The sequence below is a fragment of the Cervus canadensis genome, chromosome 19 (genome assembly GCF_019320065.1).
Source record: "Cervus canadensis isolate Bull #8, Minnesota chromosome 19, ASM1932006v1, whole genome shotgun sequence".
NCBI classification, from domain to species: domain Eukaryota; kingdom Metazoa; phylum Chordata; class Mammalia; order Artiodactyla; family Cervidae; genus Cervus; species Cervus canadensis.
Window position 1 is genome coordinate 24632531 of NC_057404.1, and position 14969 is coordinate 24647499.

A 14969-nucleotide genomic window follows, 5' to 3' on the forward strand; every position below is an offset into this window, starting at 1 on the left:
CCAGGAAGCCCTCCCTAAGCAAAATGATTGCTTAAATTTCCAGGCACTGAAACTTAAATTTGCAAATAAGTCAAGCCTGGAAAATAATGAAAAAAATGTATTGACATTTCTGTATTGTTAATATCACATGAGTCTAATCAAATTCCATTGTTTGCCAGCATAGACCAAAATGATTTTTGTGATTTGACAATATAAACCATAATGCACAGCTGTGAAAACCCTTGATGTTCTCTGGTCTTAAGTAGTTAAAAGAGTCTACATGTGTGGGGATTTTGATATGCTGTTTCAGATATCATCTTTAAAAAAATAAATGTTAGATATGCCAATCAATTTTTTTGCCACTTACACATTTAATTACCCCAACAAATGACACGACTAAAATCAACAGAGGAAATAATATACAGGGAATACTGGTGGGCTCGCTTCCCCTTGTGGCTCAGCTGGTAAAGAATCCACCTGCAATGCGGGAGACTGGGGTTCGATCCCTGGCTTGGGAAGATCCCCTGGAGATTTCCTGGAGAAGGGAAAGGCTACTCAGTCCAGTATTCTGGCCTAGAGAATTCCACAGACTGTATAGTTCACAGGGTCACAAACAGTGGGACACGACTGAGCAAATTTCACTACATGTCCAACTACAGGTGTGCTCAGTCGCATCTGACTCATTGCATCCCCATGGACTGTAGCCTGCCAGGCTTCTCTGTCCATGGGATTCTCCAGTCAGCACTACTGGAGTGGGCTCCCATTTGCTCTTCCAGGGGATATTCCTGGCCCAGGGATCGACCTCATGTCTCCTTCATCTCTACTAGTGATAAGTAGGCAGATTCTTTACCACTGAGCCATCTAGGAAGCCCCATACACAAAGAAAATACTTTCTTAATAAAGTTACATCCCAACTGTTAGTGGTCTTAAATATGATTCCTCAAAAGTCATATGCTGAATAGTAATAGCAACTACTAGTTAGACATACAGATTTTGCAGGCAGATAAACCTGGATTTGAATTCTGGTCTTGCATTTATTAAATGTTTAACTTTAGATAAGTTACTTAATTGCTAATAAACTTCAGTCGTCTCTTCAGTAAATGCTAATAAATATTTCCCTTTCCTATGGTTAAACTGAGGTCTATCCCTGTGAAATGATTTTTTGTTTTAATGCAGAGCAAAACATCTAGCCTATAGAAAGTGCAAAGTTAAATGGTATGCATTGGTATCACCATCTGCATCACCATCATCACCATCATTATATAAATAATTGGATACTATTTCAGGATCTTCTTCAAGAAGAAATTCAATTAGTTCAGCTTTATTTTTAACATTAACTGTAAGATGACACTAAAGATTGGTAGAAATATAATAACGCAAGCGTACAATGCAAGAAGCACTATTGTTGTTCAGTTGCTCATTTGTGTCCATCTCTTTGAGACCTCATGGACTGCAGCACGTCAGGCTTCCCTGTCCTTCACCATCTCCTGGAGCTTGCTCAAACTCGTGTCTATTGAGTCGGTGATGCCATCCAACCATCTCATCCTCTGTCATCCCCTTCTCCTGCCTTCAATCTTTCCCAGCATCAGGGTCTTTTCAAAGGAGTCAGTTCTTTGCATCAGATGGCCAAAGTACTGGAGCTTCAGTTTCAGCATCAGTCCTTCCAGCAAATATTCAGGATTGATTTCCTTTAGAATTGACTGGCTGGATCTCCTTGCAGTCTAAGGGACTCTCAAGAGTCTTCTCCAACACCACAGTTCAAAAGCATCAATTCTTTGACCGTCAGCATTCTTTATCGTCCAACTCTCACATCCATACATGACTACTGGAAAAATCATAGCTTTGACTATATGGACCTTTGTCAGCAAAGTATACGGATCTTTGTTGGCAAAGTAATGTCTCTGCTTTTTAATACACTGTCTAGGTTGGTCATAGCTATTCTTCCAAGGAGCAAGTGTCTTTTAATTTCATGGCTGCAGTCACCATCTGCAGTGATTTTGGAGCCCAAGAAAATAAAGTCTGTCACTGTTTCCATTGTTTCCCCCTTCTACTTTCCATGAAGGGATGGGACCAGATGCCAATGTCTTCGTTTTTTGAATACTGAGTTTTAAGCCAGCTTTTTCACTCTCCTCTTTCACCTTCATCAAGGGGCTCTTTAGTTCCTCTTAACTTTCTGCCATAAGGGTGGTATTATCTGCATATCTGAGATTATTGATATTTCTCCCGGCAATCTTGATTCCAGCTTGTGCTTTATCCAGCCCAGCATTTCTCATGATGTACTCTGCATATAAGTCAAATAAGCAGGATGACAATATGCAGCCTTGATGTACTCCTTTCCTAATTTTGAACTAGTTCTTTGTTCCATGTCTGGTTCTGTTGCTTCTTAACCTGCATACAGGTTTTGCAGGAGGCAGATAAGGTGGTCTGGTATTCCCATCTCTAAGAATTTTCCAGTTTGTTGTGATCCACATGGTCAAAGTATTTAGCATAGTCAATGAAGCAGAAGTTTTTCTGGAATTCTCTTGCTTTTTCTATGATCCAAGCACTAGTACCATACAAATGGCACGTGTTCTCAGTAATAAGCTTTTTAAGAAAAATTTTTGTTGGAGTATAGCTGATTTACAATGTTGTGTTAGTAACAAGGCTTTAATAGATGATTTCTCTCCCAACTAGCCCAGGAATAAAATCCTACAGAAAATAATCTTCTATGATGATTCCACAATTTGTGCTTAGTAAAAATCACTGAACTGGAAAAAAATACATAATAAACTTATAACGATAGCTGAAGATTATGAAAATGCTTATGAGGTATATAGATGTGAAACTTGTTTTTTGATCTTATTTTCCCATTTATAAGTGAAATTCAGAATGACTACATTTTTCTCTTCCCCAAAACTTTCAACGTCTAATCTGATGATTCCAGAACTTGTAAGAGTTACCACTGAACTTAATCCTGTCTGTATTTCCCAGGAATTAAGTGAGGTTTTGCCAAGCTTTCAAACAGATAAGTACTGTGAAATTAATATTTTTAGATTCTTTAGTTTTACGATGATATTGTGTGGATGGAGCCTGATGAGAATATGGCCAAGCTAAGAGTATTCAAAATTAGTGTTTCAAGCTGTCTCCTTAAGCCAGAGATCTGGGGTTTGTCCAGGAGTTCTTTATTATCTATATACCCTTTTAAAATAAAAGGAGTTATTGACACACCAGTTGTTGCAGAATAAAACTGAGCCATCATTGATTTTACAGTCTATCATGGTCATCTCATACCTATCCACTTGCAATGTGTAACATCCTTCTGGGTCCTGATAAGTATTGACAAACACTCTCACTTCTCCCTAGGGAACTATACATTCCAGGTCTCACAAAAGTTGCAAGTGAACCACTTAACAGTAAACCTTTCCACTGGGAACATAAATTGCATTTACTACCATTATTATGTAATTCAGTTTTACTATACTCATCTATTACCTGAGATTTGTTTTCTTGTGTTTGTAAATGGATGTGTGAAAGCTGTTACTCAATTGTCTCACGCTTTGCTACAGAGTTTAAAAACTTGGGGCTTAAAAGAAGAGGGGCCTTAAATTGTCTTTGATTGCCTTTATATCTGCAGGACACATTAGCAATGACAATATTCCTTTCTCCATGATAAATTTTAAGGTATTTCAGTAGTGAAGATAAATATTTCACTTTCTTCACTTATGTGAACTCCTGCTTTTTGCCTTAAACACTTAGAGTATTTGTTGGCATACTCTGTGCAGTGGAATAGGAATCAGGAACCAGACAAATTCAACTGGCCATCTCATTTTGGTATCTCTGGGCTAAAGATGCTTCATCTGTGAAGTAGGAATGCTAATAAAAAAATTTCCCTGCCCAACTGTTTAAGTGAAAAGAAATGGGAAGCCAGATGGGATTAAATGTATTTATGTACTTGCATAAGATCTTTCAGAAGAAGTTTTTACAAAATAATTTATCATGTAAATGTATTTTGGAGCAAATTCCAGATCTTCCTCAACTTACAAATGAGGAATATACTCACTGTAAATTGAAAATATGGTTAAGTTGAAAATATACTTAATACACTGAATCTACTGAACATCATAAACCTAGCCTGCCTTAAGCATGCTCAGAACACTTATACTAGCTTACAGTTGGCCAAAATCATCTAACACAAAATCTATTTTATAATAAAGTATTGACTATCTCATATAACTTATTGAATATCGGATTGAAAGTAGAAAAGCAGAATAGGATAGTTTTAAGTATGTTGGTTGTTTACACTGGTGGTTGCCTGGGAGCCCATGGCTGGCTTGCTGCCACTGCCCAGCATCACAAGAGAGTATCATACCACATATAGCTAGCCTGGGAAAAGATCAAAATTCAAACCTCTAAGTATGGTTTTTACTGAACGCATATTGCTTTTCCACCATCATAAAGCTGAAAAATCACTAAGTGGAACCATAAGTTGGGGACTGTATGTATGTAATTTAAATGAAAATGCTCTAAAATAGAGAGAGACTTCTACATTTGAACATAAGATAGGAGTCACATGTAAAACAATAGTATCTGCACCTGAGTCCTTATTCTTCAGTATCGGAGTATCCGAGCATGAAGAGTATCCATAAACCTCAGCATTACCAATTATCCTACTCTGCCTAGACTAGGCACTTTCCATTAGTTACTTCCAAGTCTCCCCATGAAATGGAAGCACAAATTGTTCAAAGTTACAAAGCTGGTAAAAAGTGGTGCCTTCCCATATAGCATGTCAAGAACTGCTGAGTTATTTACCTTGGAAAGAAGACTATATAAAATCTATCTACTGTATGTCTTTCCAACGATATTAATTCTTTTTTTCTTAATGTAAGCCTGTATGTTGCATAACCCAGAGGCTGTGTAGCTAAGCAAGCCTACCAGTCTGCAGAGGCAAGTTCTCTGAAGTTGTGCAGGTTCCCTGAACACTGAAACCAATGAAGGCATGGTCTGATCCTGCGCTTTTGTAACGCGTACATCTGATTTCCTAATTTTTAAATAGTAATGACTATGTTTTCAAAGAAGCTGTTTGGTTAGGAAAATGACATTAATTTGAATCTAAAGAAAGAAGCAAACAACTGTGATTAACATTTTTTTTTTTTTAAAGTTTCTGCCTATCTAGATGAAAAGAAGGTCTTTTGAAGGGCAAGTGATTATCAGGCTACTTGAGAAAATAGTGTTACTCCATCCCTGTCTGAGGGTACTGCTGATGCTGGCTTCAAGTTTGGGCTGTCATTCATTCATTCATAGCACTATTAATAAGTCCCTCTTTATGCTATTCTCTAAGTATTCTAACAATTAGGCATGTGTTCCATATTCTACATCCATCCACTTGTTGGGCTGCTTATGGCATCTTTGTTGCTGCTGATTAGCTCTCTTAGCAGGGTGCAGGCTAATATTTAATAACTGGCTCTCTGAAAAACAGAATGAGTCTGGATTTGTAGCATCTGCTGATTACTGTGGTGGAAAATATTCCCAACAGGGTGACATCAAATATGAAGCCTTGAAACTTGGATAAGAGAAGCAACGCACACCGTTAGCTCTCAGGACACAGCTCAGCTACATTATTTTCACACAAATGGTTTTCACATTGTGGTCCCTGGCCCGGAAGATCAGATGGAAACGAAGTGAAAACTGGGACTCATCTGGGATCTGAATCACAAACTAGAGGTGGAGCCCAATACTCTGTATTTTAACATACTTTTCAGGTGACCGTGGTGCAGGTTATGTGAAATCAATTGCTCTACACCAGTACCTGTATGCAGGTCCTGTCAGCAGTATACATGTCTACAGGAAATCATGTAAGAAATATAATGAGGAAATGTGAACACCACTTTAGTTCTACTGGAAAAGAAACCAGTACTACATCTTGGTTTTCTTAAACACACTTACAAGTTGTTAATTACTACCTCTAAACCTATTTCTATGAAATAATGGTTCTCATGTTGATTCCTTTGGGACAATAATTGACATCTAAGATCAAAAATTTTAAATCCAAAATACACTACAATAAAATAATATTAATGGATGCCAATTTCCCCTAATTCAACAGATTTCATTTTACTAAAATAAACAAAATCCATTTCCATTAATGTAGAAAATTAACTAGGTAATTGAAATGATGCACCTGGTGTACAAAATTATTCCCATATGTGATGCTCCCATAGCACATTAAATAATGCATAATTTGGGAAACAAAGTCTTACCGAGGTATATTTTATATAACATAAAATCATGCAATTAACTGAACTCAAATTCTCCAAGGTAAGAATAGGTAAAAATATTCCCTTTTAAAACATTAGTATAACGTATATTTAATAAAGTTATATAAAGTGGAAACACATCAAGATTTGAAAAGTTAATTCAACCAAAGAAAATATTTATTAAGCCACTTAGGTGAAAGCTGATGGCAACAGTATTATTGACGGGCTTTGCTGTAATGATGGAGATGTGGTACTTTTTATCAGAGTGCATATTCTTATAAGGCCTGAGCAAGGACAGAGGCATTTAAATAAATGCTAGAATATTAGTAAGAGCAGAAATAGGACTTTGGACAAATTTCAAGTTGAAGGCGAAAGAAAGAAAAGATTAAGAATAATTCATTATACCTACGATGACCAAGAAGATGGTGATGCCTCTCAATGAAATTAGGAATGTATCAGGGTGAAGCAAAGGAAATGAAGTTAGTTCTGGACATTCTGAATTTATGATCCCAACAGCTACCATCACTTATTATTTGGTATGCATTATAAACACTCCACATGTATCAAATCATAAAATTTTTACTACAGTCCTACAAAGATGAAACTATGATTTATTATCTCCGTTTATCAGGTAGAACCAGAATTTGACTAAGACACACAGTTAATAGACAGCAAATCTGGGACTTGAATCAAGGCAGATTGTCTTTAGAGTGCCTGTTCTTTTCCATTATTCCAATTTTGGTTTTGAGTTGTAATGATGTTCAAATGGTTCAAAAATCAGAATGATATAAAACTGTACTTATACACCAGTTGTGGCTCAACCACATTCTTTCCTCTCTATCCCTAGTTTCTTCTTTATGAAAGTACATGGAAATAAAAATACAAGGACACTGTTCTCTACCTTACTTTGCTTTGACACTGCTCTCTACCTTTTTTTCTTTTGAACTGAGCAACAGACCTTGGAAATCTTTCAGTATCCTACATAGAGACCATTTGCATCCTCTCTTCCCCTCCCTTACTCCTTTTTCCTTTTACAGTATATTCCATTGTGTGGCTGCCCATAGTTTATTTAGTTAGAAACTTGGGTTGTTTCCTAACTTTTGTTTTTAGAACCAACACCACAGTGAATTACCTTGTGCATATATCATTTCTATGTCTCCAGGTATATCTTTTGAATAAATTCCCAGAAGTGGGAAAGCTATTTCCAAATTGCCCTTCATAGAAATTAAAAACATGATATACTTCTAGTGTTAATTTCTGAGGATAGAAGATGCACTTTTAACTCTTGCTGCACTCCAGGAATAGACACAGAAAGATTTTCCTCTATTGTTAGAAGAGAGATGATAATGAAGACAAAGTGAGGGAAGAGTGAGGACAGAGCTAAGTGTAGAATCAAATGCTCAAAGAGATTTTATGGGGTAGGTACTATATTATTGGAGAAGGAAATGGCAACCCACTCCAGTACTATTGCCTGGAGAGGCCCATGGACAGAGGAGTCTGCTAGGCTACAGCCCATGGGGTCGCAAAGAGTCGAACACGACTGAGCGACTTCACTTCACTTCACTATATTATTACTTACAGATATGAATTTTAAAGCACAGAAAAATTAGTATTATGAATTCTGAAGCACAGACAAATTAAATACCTTGCTAAAGTTTATATATAGTAATTGAGCAAGCCTAGATCTGAACACATGTCTTAGCCACTATGATTCAGTTCGGTTCAGTTCAGTCGCTCAGTCGCGTCCGACTCTTTGTGACTCCATGGACTGCAGCATGCCAGGCTTCCATGCCCATCACCAGCTCCCAGAGCTTACTCAAAATCATGTCCATTGAGTCGGTGATCCAACCATCCAACCATCTCATCCTCTGTTGTCCCCTTCTCTTCCCGCCTTCAATCTTTCCCAGCCATCAGGGTCTTTTCAAATGAGCCAGTTCTTCGCCTCAGGTGGCCAAAGTACTGAGTTTCAGCTTCAGCATCAGTCCTTCCAATGAATATTCAAGACTGATTTCCTTTAGGATGGACTGGTTGGATCTCCTTGCAGTCCAAGGGACTCTCAAGAGTCCTCCAACACCACAGTTCAAAAGCATCATTTCTTCAGTGCTCAGCTTTCTTTATAGTCCCTCTCTCACACTATGATTATTATTTGTCAAAAACTAGATTCTCCTAAACTGTTGAAATAATTTAATGTTCTTAATAGTGTCTATGTCACAGGAACTTTTCTCCTACTTATTTGGAATACTACTATATTCATATATATGTGTGTGTATATTATCTATATCAATAGATCAATAAATTAATCTATGTATGATCTCTCTATTCAAATTCTTGGTGACTGTTGCTTCGTTTCTTTTACTTAAAAATAATGCTATGTTTGTTGATTGTTTTGACATAAACTTAAGAGCAAGAAATAAACAAATGTTATGTTTTCCCTGGCCCTCATAACAGATGTCTCCATTAGATGATCTTCAAGCGGAAACCTCTACTTCTGGTTCATAACAAAAAGTGTGTGATATGATACTATTCTTTTTTTATAGATGTTACAAGGTATACTCTATTGTTAGACAAAAATCGTAATGAACATAAACTTGTAATAAGCTCTTTAGAGTAAGTCCTCATTTGGATATAATCACTTGGGTTTTTATAACTCATCTAGAAGCATTTTAAGTGTATTTTATGTGAACACTAACTTTAATAAGCCAACTCCGGGAACTTTTACTATAGTTTCTGAGAGTTCTATGCTGTTTCATTGCATAAAACAAGACAAACAAACAAAACACCAAAAATGAACCATAAAATCAATATTATGAAATCTTTTTAGGAGCTGAAACAAATTGAGGCTATAAAGTTTAAGACCTAGCAAACATTTAAAATATTGGCACTAATTCATCACCATTTAGAAATGAAATAACTATTGTAATTTACTTGGAAACCCATAATTATGTGTTTGTTTCCAGGCTCTAAATATTCCCAAGTGGCTTAGCTTACCACCAAAAAGACTTATTGAATTCCATTCATGGCTACAATTGGCATCTAATTTCCCAGAACCATTGTGAAAGATTAAATAACATGTGACGCACATGGAAAATATATAAGTATGATGTCAGTAACACAGAGGCCAGTATCTCCATTTATGTCTCAGTTAATGCCCACAAACTTGGTGCCCAGTGCGTTTGGTCTACAAATGTGTTTTGTTTGCCAGAAATGGCATTTTAAAAATGTGAATCATATTTAAGGAAGGAAAACTTTATATTTAAAGTGTTAATTTTTTTCTTGAAAAATCAGGAGCTCTGGCAAAACTTGGGTCCACATTTTCACATGGCAGCATTCAGGGAGACCTGAGTAGACAAGGTCTAGTCCCGTTTTGACAAACATTTGCTTTTAGTTCACTCTGCTTACAACCATGCCTATTATGGTGCCAACACCAAGGCTGTTTGTAACACAGAAAACCTTCTCTAAAAGGTTAGAATATTTTTAAGAATAAAAGAATGAGAGCACATATCATTTGCTTGCAATTAGCCCACTCAGTTCATTTAAGTTATCCACCTGGAAAAACTGACTGCCTATGAATTTGTGACCCTGCTCTAAATGGTGGCACTTATTTATACATGTGAAGAAATAAACTCGATAACTAGGTAGCTTGTCTGCCAAATGATTGGTGTTGAGACCCAAAGGAGGGGCTCTGAAGGTTATGCAAAAAGCATACTTTGAGTAGTGTATCCTCCCCCATTCACATATCAGTACATCATTACCCATTCAGTATATCATCAATTCATTATATTATTAGAAACTTCCAAAATGAATGATACGATTATACACATCTTGGAGGTGTCCACTGGCTTCTTATGTGTAAGCTTCTTAAGGGCAGGAACTTTGTTGCTGAAAGCTTAGAACTGTGCCTCGCACACATCAAATGCTCAATAAATACACATTGCATGAATAGTAACCTTAAATTTTTCCCTATACTGGGTATCCTGCATCTCTTTCTCTAGAGTTACTCTCCATCCATCTTCTCCCTGAGCTGAGCCCTGAGAGGCTCATGTGTGAGCTGCATCACCGAGATCAGTGGGTGTCTGATGTTTTCTGGCATCTGATTGGCCGGAGAGAAGTATGGGCAGGAGGTTGTTGGGAAATCAAGTATTTAAAACCCTGATTCCTTCCCTGAGGCTTGACAGCATTCCTCCATTGAAGGTGGAGGTGCTTCTTTCTGTCAGGCAGTCCTCTCTGCAATTCCTTTTCTGAGCACTGATTTCCATAACTGCTGTCTCCCCTCTTTCCTTCAAGCCCCTGGGCAGGAGCAATATCCTGAGTTACTAACTTCAGATCACTCCACTGTCCCAACCAATCTTTGTAAATAGTCATCTAATAAATCTTTCCTCAATTATCCAACTTGAGTATGCTGTTACTGCCAGGCCTCTAACATACTTACAAAGTCTGCTGTAGTCAAATTATTCCTCCCCCCCACCGCATAACACAATAATAGAAGGAAAGCAGTTCTGCATTAAGCAACTGTTTTCACCTTTATCAGTAACTGAGAAGTCCTCACCTGTAAATGGCAGAAGCTGGGTGGGAGCCGGTGTCATAGCTGGCACGAACTCGTCCTCGGTAGAGTTCTACAGCGATATGGTCTTTATCACCCTTATACAGGAGGATTCCACTGTCTTCATCTGTGGCAATCTGGTGGGAAGTAACCTTGACATTAGTAGGGTGAATAGTTGTTCATACATACTTCATTAAGAAGAAACAAGACTTCCTAGTGAAGAGGTTTTAGTCTAGTTTATTTCTTCTTTACGGGTCTGAGAAAATACTAATACACACTGAAATGATTACTTGAAAGATGACCCCTTCCTGGATTACTTTGTTATAAATAAATTCATAAAGAACTTCAAAATGTTTTTCAAATTCATAAACACATATTTATTCTCTTTCCACGCATATTAGCAATGTTAAAGCTTAATGATTCATGTCCTATGAAATATGCAAAAATAAGGACATTACACAATTTATACTTCAGAAAATTAAAATTGAAAAATATTTTCCATATCAAGTTCACAGTGCCTAATGTGAATCAAGTTTCCCCTCTTATATATTAAGCTATATTGTCTCAGTCAACAATGATAAAATCTAATCAGGAATAAAATCACTACATTTCCTTTCCATTAAAAAGAATAATAAGAAACACAATATGCTTCAAGTAAAAAATAAATAAATTTTAAAAAGGAAGCCAGTCCCCAAAGAAAAAAAATAAAGAAGCTCTTAACATTACTGAATGTGCTTAGAACTTCCTTTGTGGGAGATTTTCACTTACCTGTTCGTTTTGCTCCTGTTATGGATTTTTCTTTTTAAGGTATATGTGAAATGCGATTGTATTGAGCACAATGGAGTTTCATGTTGCATGTTAAATTATGCCATGATTGGGGGAAATCTGTTTTTATTCTGCTTTCTGACTTTTTCAGGATTTTAAGACTTAAGCCCAAACACCACTGAGTACTTCTCATAACAATCTGGGTGGCAAATGCTGGAAGTTAGGGAGGCAGGCTTTTTAAAAAACGTCAGCCTGCCTTCCGGGGTCCCATTCCTCGTGACTTCTCAAGAAGCCTTGGCCCCTTGCTGGAGTGCCAGGGTAAAACGAATAAGGAAGAGGGTCACAGGAACTTGGCTACACACATTTGAATGAAAAACATATTGAAATATCTTGCTGAACAGATAAAACAAACATGCAGCCCCAATCTGCCTCATGTAAATTTATGATCCCTAAGCTAGCCTAGACTAGAGATCTCTTCAAGAAAATTAGAGCTACCAAGTGAACATTCCATGCAAAGATGGGCTCGATAAAGGACAGAAATGGTATGGACCTAACAGAAGCAGAAGATATTAAGAAGAGGTGGCAAGAATACATGGAACTGTATAAAAAGATCTTCACGACCCAGATAATCATGATGGTGTGATCACTCACCTAGAGCCAGACATCCTGGAATGTGATGTCAAGTGGGCCTTAGAAAGCATCACTACGAACAAAGCTAGTGGAGGTGATGGAATTCCAGTTGAGCTATTTCAAATCCTAAAAGATTATGCTATGAAAGTGCTGCACTCAATATGCCAGCAAATTTGGAAAACTCAGCAGTGGCCACAGGACTGGAAAAGGTCAGTTTTCATTCCAATCCCAAAGAAAGGCAAGGCCAAAGAATGCTCAAACTACCAAACAATTGCACTCATCTCACACGCTAGTAAAGTAATGCTCAAAATTCTCCAAGCCAGGCTTCAGCAATACGTGAACCGTGAACTTCCAAATGTTCAAGCTGGTTTTAGAAAAGGCAGAGGAACCAAATTGCCAACATCTGCTGGATCATCGAAAAAGCAAGAGAGTTCCAGAAAAACATCTATTTCTGCTTTATTGACTATGCTAAAGCCTTTGACTGTGTGAATCACAATAAACTGTACAAAATTCTGAAAGAGATGGGAATACCAGACCACCTCACCTGCCTCTTGAGAAACCTATATGCAGGCCAGGAAGCAACAGTTAGAACTGGACATGGAACAACAGACTGGTTCCAAATAGGAAAAGGAGTACGTCAAAGTTGTATATTGTCACCCTGCTTCTTTAACTTATATGCAGAGTACATCATGAGAAACACTGGGCTGGAAGAAGCATAAGCTGGAATCAAGATTGCCAGGAGAAATATGCAGATGACACCACCCTTATGGCAGAAAGTGAAGAGGAACTAAATAGCCTCTTGATGAAAGTGAAAGAGGAGAGTGAAAAAGTTGGCTTTAAAGCTCAACATTCACAAAACTAAGATCATGGCATCTGGTCCCATCACTTCATGGGAAATAGATGGGGAAACAGTGGAAACTGTGTCAGATTTTATGTTTTGGGGCTCCAAAATCACAGCAGATGGTGATTGCAGCCATGAAATTAAAAGACGCTTGCTCCTTGGAAGGAAAGTTATGACCAACCTAGATAGCATGTTAAAAAGCAGAGACATTACTTTGCCAACAAAGGTCTGTCTAGTCAAGGCTGTGGTTTTTCCAGTGGTCATGTATGGATGTGAGAGTTGGACTGTGAAGAAAGCTGAGCACCGAAGAAGTGATGCTTTTGAACTGTGGTGTTGGAGAAGACTCTTGAGAGTCCCTTGGACTGCAAGGAGATCCAACCAGTCCATCCTAAAGGAGATCAATCCTGGGTGTTCATCGGAAGGACTGATGTTGAAGCTGAAACTCCAATACTTTGGCCACCTCATGCGAAGAGTTGACTCATTGGCAAAGACCCTGATGCTGGGAGGGATTGGGGGCAGGAGGAGAAGGGGACGACAGAAGATGAGATGGCTGGATGGCATCACTGACTCGATGGACATGAGTTTGCGTAAACTCCGGGAGTTGGTGATGGACAGGGAGGCCTGGCATGCTGTGATTCATGGGGTCATAAAGAGTCAGACATTACTGAGTGACTGTACTGAACTGAACTGAATCTAGCCTAACCTTGTCTATAGGGGTCTGAATGACTTGCTCAAAGGTAAATGGTGACTTGGTAGAAAGACTTAAAATTTGAGTTTGTAAATTCAATTGGAAGTTAAATGACACTTGGCTGAATATTCTGTCAAGGTGTTTTCTGTCTCATTTGCGCTCTTGTCAGCTACAGATTTCCTAAGGAAAGCTCCCCACTCCGCCCAGCTTCCCACTGTAAAAAAACTTGAACCGCAGAGCCACAGAAATAAATGAATCAAATGGCACTGTGCATGCTAAGTCACTTCAGTTGTGTCTGACTCTTCGCGACCCTGCCAGATTCCTCTGTCCATGGGATTGTCCAGGCAAGAATACCGTAGGGGTCGTCATTCCCTCCTCCAGGGGATCTTCCCCACCCAGAGATCGAACCCGCGTCTCTCACATACCCAGCATTGGCAGGAGGGTTCTTTCACACTATGCCACATGGTAAGCCATTACCTAAGCACAAAATAAAGATATTTTGCTGCTCTCTTTCTCAGTGTGAGTGTGTGTGTGTGTGTGTGTGTGTGTGTGTGTGTGTATTTTATGTGATCAAGTAGTGAATAAAAATACCTGGTGTCCATTTAGGTTTGACAGGCAGAAATGTTAGAGAGACTAACAGGAACTTTTCACACAAGCAGCATTATCTATCATTGTGCTATGCCATATGTAACTGTCCGTTTAAGAAATAACATCACTCACAAACCGCCAGGCACATTTATGCTAGGAAGCTGACCTGATTTCAGATGAGATCAGCTCTTGGTAGTGGGGGAACCTTACCTGAAGAGTGATGTTTGTTTGAGGCCGGACCTTGGCGGAAGGGATCTGAAGATAAGACTCTTTGTTTACAAAATTCACACTGACCAGTTTTTCACACTTTTCTCCCTGGTAGCCAGGCAAACACTGGCATATTGGCTCATTGATCCTGATGATGCATTGAGCTCCATTCTGACAGTCAAAATTATCACAGGGGCTGGTACGAGGGAGAACCATGGGTGGAGAAAACTCACAAAACAAGCCACTGAAGAATGAATAGGAAAAAAAAAATACATTGACTAGATGTTACTTAATTGCCAATATGAACTGAGTCCTATAATACTCAAAATACAAATATTCACTTGCACTGTTACCTGTAGCCTTCAGGACAGGTGCAGGTATAACCGTTCACCGCATCGGTGCAGTGGGCTCCGTTCTTACACTTGTGATCTTGGCAGTCATCGAAGTCGATGTCACAGTGTTCTCCTACATATCCTGGGGTGCAGTCACATCTGTTTG

At 38.4% G+C, this 14969-nt stretch overlaps 1 protein-coding gene across 2 annotated transcripts in view; it reads right to left on the reverse strand.

Annotated features, from left to right (window-relative positions):
* SLIT2 (slit guidance ligand 2) overlaps positions 1 to 14969 on the reverse strand; it is a 383481-nt gene that overhangs the window by 12127 nt on the left and 356385 nt on the right. For both annotated transcript variants that reach the window (XM_043438885.1, XM_043438884.1), the window contains 3 exons: positions 14825 to 14962; positions 14475 to 14715; positions 10759 to 10889 (listed from right to left, as the gene is read on the reverse strand). In XM_043438885.1, coding sequence (XP_043294820.1) covers positions 10759 to 10889; positions 14475 to 14715; positions 14825 to 14962 — 510 coding nt within the window. The remainder of the gene's footprint in view (positions 1 to 10758; positions 10890 to 14474; positions 14716 to 14824; positions 14963 to 14969) is intronic.